The sequence below is a fragment of the Poecilia latipinna genome, unplaced genomic scaffold (genome assembly GCF_001443285.1).
Source record: "Poecilia latipinna isolate Pla-1442-1.1 unplaced genomic scaffold, P_latipinna-1.0 Scaffold58, whole genome shotgun sequence".
NCBI lineage: Eukaryota > Metazoa > Chordata > Actinopteri > Cyprinodontiformes > Poeciliidae > Poecilia > Poecilia latipinna.
This window is the reverse complement of record NW_015112674.1, coordinates 553,408-560,662: the sequence shown is the minus strand read 5'-3', so window position 1 is coordinate 560,662 and position 7,255 is coordinate 553,408. Positions and strand designations below refer to the sequence as shown.

At 38.8% G+C, this 7,255-nt stretch overlaps 1 protein-coding gene across 1 annotated transcript; it reads left to right on the top strand.

Annotated features, from left to right (window-relative positions):
* Positions 1 to 1,080: 1,080 nt before the first annotated feature.
* Positions 1,081 to 7,000, top strand: LOC106961760 (ras-related C3 botulinum toxin substrate 1-like). The gene is made up of 6 exons (XM_015055731.1): positions 1,081 to 1,296; positions 2,882 to 2,953; positions 3,144 to 3,261; positions 3,331 to 3,393; positions 4,553 to 4,712; positions 6,028 to 7,000. The coding sequence occupies exons 1-6, from the start codon at positions 1,259 to 1,261 to the stop codon at positions 6,162 to 6,164; spliced, it is 588 nt and encodes a 195-aa protein (XP_014911217.1). The 5' UTR covers positions 1,081 to 1,258; the 3' UTR covers positions 6,165 to 7,000.
* Positions 7,001 to 7,255: the final 255 nt, after the last annotated feature.

The window sequence follows — 7,255 nt, the reverse complement described above, 5'->3', positions numbered from 1 at the left end:
TATATATATATATATATATATATCATTCATCTTTTTCTTCAGCTGTTTACAACACAACATGACTTGCAGTGTGAAAAACTGTTTGTCCTTTTCCTGATTTCCTTTTTTTTCACCCATAATAACGCCGTCATTTAAAAACTGCACTCTGTGTTTGCTTGTTTGAGACAATGAAGTGGGACAAACATGCAAAAACAGGAAATCAGGAAGGGAAGAAACACTTTTTCACACCATTGGAGCTTAGGTTTTTGAAGGCTTTATTCATGCTTGAATCAACAAACATGTTTTGATGTTATTCTGAACTTGTACATAACAAATACAGAATATTATCAAAGTTTTGTTTATTTTAGGTTTGTTTCATCTTTACAAATGGAGGCAGTCCTGCTGGAGACTAGACTTCATCAAAGTGCATTCTTAAAAGGGCTGTATTCTTACAATTAAGAAAGTATGCAACCTTCAAATGTTAAGTCAAACATGACTTAAAAGAAATTTGACTCTATAATTTAGAACCTTTGAATTGGGCTCCTGCTCTTTCTGAAAGTCCGTCTTCAGCAAGTCATCACAACATGGCTCCTCTGTTAACCCTTTAATTATGTTTTTACTAGCATTGTACTAAGAAGTAGCTCGTACAATGAGCTCAGCACATGTAGCAGTTCCACCGGGTGTTTGCTAATTTCTGTTGGCTAGTCTAAAGGAGCTGAGTGAGGGAGTTGTAGGTCACAGCTGATCTATGAGGCAGAAGCTCTGAAGTTAAAAAAAAACTGCAGCTCAGAGGCGGAGCTTCGTCCTAAAAAGGCGGAGCTAGGTTCTCCCAGGCACAGCTGAAGGGTTGCCATGGAGATTTAAGGATTTCTCAAATATTTATGAACCAATCAAGGCAACACTCCAGGTGTGTTTTTGATGAAGGAATTATGACATCTTCTAAAGCTCAAAAACGTTGAGTTTGCACAACACTGCCCCTTTGATGAGCATCACAGTTCAATGCTTGTCAGACATTTTTGCTTTGTTCTGCGAACTGTACAGAGATCTGCATGAATGAAATTCTTTCCAAAGGACAACACCTGAGCAAGATTCCAGAGATTAATCAGGGTGTTGTTCCTGGTACAGTAGAGGAAGTCCAATAATTGGTGCTGCAGTCTCTCCTCCTGAAGCAGAGCATGGATGAGTCTCTCCAGACGCTTTTCCTCCGGTCGCTTCGCGTTTAGGACAACAGATTCCTGCTCATCCTCCTTTTGTCCAGGTGGCCTGCTTGCTGTGTCTGATGCAAAATTCCATTAAGTGTGTGGTGGTGGGGGATGGGTAAGTGACTTTTCAGTTTTCCCTTCTCACCTGTATTTCCCTTCTCATGATGTATTTTAACAAAACAAAAAAAACATAACCAACAGAAGCAGCTTTTTCCCCCTCTCTAATATTTACTGTAAAATTCAAGCTAATTTGTATGTAAAGTAAAGCCAGTTAAAGGCAAAGAAATGGTTCTCATATCAAATAATTACAAAGTAGCTCACATTAGTGTAAAATGTTGTATTTTCTCTCTTTATTAGATATTAAAGTGTCATTTCTGAATATTTTCTGATATAAAAGAGCCAGACAGAGAAAGAAAAGGCTGATTAAATTGTTTTCTGAGTCACAAAATAGCGCTCATGAAAAAGGTTCCGCCAGTCCAAACTAGTTTATCCTCATGTCGAACAGTCATGGTGGAACAGGTTTGTTCACTTACTGAAGGAACCAGGCTGAACATTAATAGACACCATTACCTGGAGCTCTTTACAAACATACTTTAAATATTTTTATCAGGTTAGGTTAGCAACATCAGCTGCAGCAACGTCTGCAGCACAGCCAACATGTTGCCTCTTTTCAGTGACGACTGTCCACCTTTATTTATAAGAAAAATATTCAACTTCAAAAGAAAGATTTTAAATACCTTCCCTTTTTCTTACTCTTATTGTTTGGGACTAGTGGCCTTTAATGACGGGACTTGGACAGTAAGCAGGCAGACATAAGCTCCAGTCGGCTCTGTGCTGCACCAGTTACTGTCACTGTTCCCTACAGCAAGCGATAGTGAGAGTGTACAACAATAATCAAGTTATTTTCATGCTTCTTGTGAGGAAGTATGTTTTACATTTGTGGCCAAACCAACTCAAATAAAAATGTAATCCCCTCTTTATTAAGAACTTAAACCTAAACAACATTCAATCTCCTAAACCTACTGAGGTTTAGGAGATTAAATGTTCTCCAACATCTTAGCGTTTTCTGGGACTCTGCTCTTCTTGACTCAGATCTCAGATGTTCCTCCTTGAAAAAGCGAAAGTCATGGTTGCAGTTTGGTCTTGACTTTCGACAGTTATTTCCTCTTTGATCCTTTGGTACAGTTTTGAGATTTGGTACCTCTGACTTTTCTGGGCCTGAATGTCCCACAGAGTCTTGATCCGGTTCATTCTCAACCTTACTTTGGATTGTTTCCCACTCTGACTGTGGGACTTCCAGGCCATTTCCTTTGGCTTAGCGTGTAAAACTTTGGACATAGCAACAGTATGTTTCTTTATCACATAGAGCTAGCATAAGACGGAGGCCATGTTTTCCTATCTTGGTGATGATCTTACCTCTTAGGTACCACTTCCAGCACAGTCTGTGCTCTCTCCTCTTGACTCGGACCAACCACCGAACAAAAGGAGAAGCTGTGAACAATGATATAGGTTTTCTGTGCTGTTTTACAATTGTCTGTAGTTTTAGCAATCGTTTCTCAACAACCCAAACGCTTCGAATAAAGAGAAGTGCAGCACAAGATGCTGGTTTTTACTAGGCTAGTGTTACTCTTGTCTGTATTATCTAAATGTATGCTTCATATTGAACAGTTGGTCTTCTTGTCTTTTCTCTGCCTCCTTAGGGCTGTGGGTAAAACATGTCTGCTCATCAGCTACACCACCAATGCCTTCCCAGGAGAATACATCCCCACAGTGTAAGTACTACACAGAACAAACAGTGCTAACTAGTGACCAGATGTGGTCATGTTCAACTGTGATGTAGAGTCTGGGTTATTAAAGACAATGTTTTAATGTCTTTAATATCCTTATTGTTTTTGTGTTTTACTTGGTGAAATGTCACATCCAAGATAAGTTGGTTTATATTTGAAAACTCTTCCCCTTCAGATTTGATAATTATTCTGCCAGTATGCTACTGGATGGGAAACCAGTGTCCCTGGGTCTGTGGGACACAGCAGGACAGGAGGACTACGACAGACTCAGACCTCTGTCCTACCCTCAGACGGTGGGTTTACATATGTCTGCAAGAGAGTACAGACAAACAACTATGTTTATTCTTTATTTCCCTTCTTAGGATGTGTTCCTGGTCTGCTTTTCAGTGGTCAGTCCAGCTTCTTATGAAAACGTCCGTACCAAGGTAAGACCCTGCAACGTCACCTGGTTACGCCAGAGCTGATTATGTATTTACTTTTATATTTGCATTCCTATATGTTCCTACAGAAATGACCTAAATGAATAAATGAAGTTCTACATATAATAGAAATTCATATAATGTGACATTTTGACATATCAGAGGTTTTCATGGAATTTGCAAATGCAGTAAATGCAGTAAATGCAGTAAATCATATATGTTTTGAATATAGACATGGTAAGCACACTGGTTTTACAAACAACAAAATCTCAACAGTGTAGTTTCTTTCCACTGTGAAACGTATGCCATTCGTTAATGGCATACATTTACCTAAAACAACTGAAGTAACAAAAGTATAAATTTTTTGATTTGAGAAACAGTTTTAAAGCATAAAGCTCAGGTATTGATAGGTTTGTATTGATCCATACATCAACCTTCGAGATCATTCAGGTCTTTTCCTTAATTTTTGGAGATCGGTAATTGGCCAATACTTACGTGTGAAGCTGATATTGTCCATCGATCTTTTCTTCCTGAGCAATGGTCTAAAACTCAGCCACTGTCCTCTTCTGCTCGTCTGTCAGAAAGGTTTGACTGATTGACCCACCAGGTCATGCCCGTATGTTTAACAATAATCACGCACTGTCACCAATTCACCGACTTATTTTCTTTCATTTCAGACCGAAAACTGATCTACCAAAATTAGAATTAGCAGGTCAGTGTTCTTAAAGAGCAGTAATCGGCGATCAGTCAGAAAACAGCAGTCAGTACACCCCCACTCCTGCTTCTAGTTTACTCTGCATTCCATAAGCAGAACCAAACATGGACAAACAGCATTCAGCTTCTATGCACCATAAATCTGGAATAAACTACCAGAAATCTTCAAAACGGCTGAAACACTGACTTCCTTTAAATCAAGGCTCAAAACCCACCAGTTTAGAGTTTCTTCAATAAATAATTACCAGAACATTGATTCATTCATATATTTGATGTGTATTCGGTGATGGTACATTTAGTTATGGTCTTATGTTTTCATAATGTGAAGCACTTTGATCCTTGCTGCTGAAATGTTCTATATTAATAAGACATTGCTAAAGAACGAAAGGAAACAGATTCTGCTGCTGTCGTGTCAGTTGGTCTGCTAACATCCTGCTGGCTGTTCCTGCAGTGGAGTGTGGAGCTGAAGCACCACTGCCCCAACACCCCCATGATCCTGGTGGGCACCAAGTCCGACCTGAGGGACGACAAGGACATGATTGAAAAGCTGAAGGAGAAGGACCTCTGTCCCATCACCTACCCCCAGGGTTTGGCCTTGACCAAGGAAATAGGTCAGTCATCCAGTCCACACATGCACCAACACATGTTCAATATAACATGAGCTTAGAGTGACTTTTAAAAAAAAAACTGGTTAGTTTGAGTGTGGCAAGAAGTGTGTATAGATTCAACTTTCACTGCAGTATAAATCATGTACTTATTTCAATTCAGTTTGGTGATTATTACTCAGAACTATTCAGATGTTTATTAGTCATACGTAATAAAAATCCAAAAACCAAAATGTAGTTTCTCAGAAAATGTTAATGCTATATAAGACAAATACAATGTTATGCTATGGCCTGTGCATTCATGAGGAAGACGTGTGACCTAACACCTCAGAATAATTCTGTGTCCAACCGTATTAATAGAAAGTTTAAAATGTAACAGGCAAAAATAGATAAGCAACAGGAATTCCTGCAGAATTAAGAAGATCGTGAAGCAAATTTAAGAGTTTGAAGGTGTGGCCTGGGGTGGACTCCACCACACACCAGCTGCATTTCCACTAAAAATCTGCGCAAATATTTGTCTATATTCTGCTAATGTTGAAGAAAAGATAGTTTCACAATTGTAATGTTTCCGTTAAATAAGAAATGAAATTAAAATCACACATGAATAAGCTTGTTCACACAATAAGTCATTACAAATAGTGGCAGGGATGGATTGAAATTGTTACATGAGATATATTCATAATTCAGCCATCATTATCTATCAGCCAATCAGAGGAGATGTCGGCATCTTATTCAGGCATCATCAGCCATTTTACAGATTTTACAGCTCTGTAAGAGTTGTGTTCAAACTTACTGATGCTGTGGGAGCTCTGGTGGAGTCAGCTGAACGATGGGAAAACAGACAACAAAACATCATCTTGCTACCACTTCCTGTCGTCTTCTTTGTCATCTTTGCTAGTAGTAACATCCAGCTGTTGATCATGTGACTTGTGTGATGCAAAAAAAGTGTTTCTATTGCAGTTTTGCGAAATACATCTGTTTGTATACAGCTGAAAAAAAATCACCTCATCCTAGAACCAAAACAACATTTTTTTTTTTTTTTAGAAATCGGTGCGTTTCCGTTAAGCAAATGTATTTTTGTAACTTCAGCTTGAGTAATTTGATGGTTAATAGAAACTCAGTTTGTGTTTGTGTTAGGGCGAGAGAGTGATGTACAAAGACTTTCATTTTTTAAGTTGAGTTACTGAAGTAGATCAACTCTTAGGTGATGATATTCAAACTTACTGAGATCCACGTCATTTAAAAACTTGATTTAACACAAAAGGATAAAGCATTCTGGAAATACAATGGACATGTTTTCCTTGTTCTTGCCTCAAACCAGGTGCGGTGAAATACCTGGAGTGCTCGGCTCTGACGCAGCGCGGCCTCAAGACCGTGTTTGATGAAGCCGTCAGGGTGGTGATGTGTCCTGTGACCGCTCCCAAACAGAAGGTCAAGAAGAAGTGCACCGTGATATAGTGAGATCCACAGAGCTGCTGTTACAAGAATATACTGTCAATCAACCAGCATTTCTCAGACAGTCAGATTCAATACAAAGTGATCAAATACAGACACACAAGCAACAACCAATAATCTTCTGAAAACCCAATCGCTACTGTAGCTTTAGCTCTAGGTTCCACCCTCTGACCTAAGACTTAGGAAGGGTTTGCAGGGTTTGTGGGCTCTGAGCAAATCTCATAAACAGGTTGGTGTGTAGAGCATAGGAGACTCCAAATGTGACCTTTCACCTTCACTAACTACCTCCACCCAATAAGGCCCTTGAATATCCGTGGATACTATTAGCGGTCTTGTGAATCTTTAATGTAATAATGTTTTTATGAACCTGAAGTCATCTCTTCTCTTAGTATTGTCTGAATATCTGTCATACTATCTAAATATGAAGGATTATATCATTTTGTTTTCTGATAAATTATCCATGTTTGGTTGTAAATTAAAATAGTGATTAATGCTTTAAACTCTGAGGTGAGCCTGTGTTTTTATTCAGTCGAATGGTTTCATGTTTTGAAGCCTTTCATGTGACAAAGAGCTTGTCTGCATTCCCCATCTCTGAATGAGTCAAACACCCATAAATAAAATGTTTCTTTTTTCTTATTGGCTGCATGTTTTCTCCGGCTGGTTTTGATTGGCTGATAAATCCCCTGTGATGACCTCTATACCCAGAAGCTCTTGGCTCAGAGTCAACTTAGCAAAAATCCTTTGCTCTGTGAGCTCAGGAAATCTGTTAGTGATCAATGTTTTTGTTGGCACTGTACACTTTGCTGTTTGTCGCACCTGAGAAGCTTGTTTGCTGTCTTGCGAAAACGTCATCCTAGTGCCAAAAATCTTTATCGAATGAGAGTTTTTTCAAAATTGGCATGTTTCAATCAACCAAATTTATTTTTGATATGTAGTTTGATAGCTGTTGCTATAAGCACTATGACACAAACATGGGACTGCTGTTCTGTTCAGTTTGTCTATGTTGATGTGTCTGTCCCTATCAAATAAACTTAAATGAATTAATAAGTGTAAATTGTGCGGTTACACAGTCCATGGAAACGGCTACAGAGCAT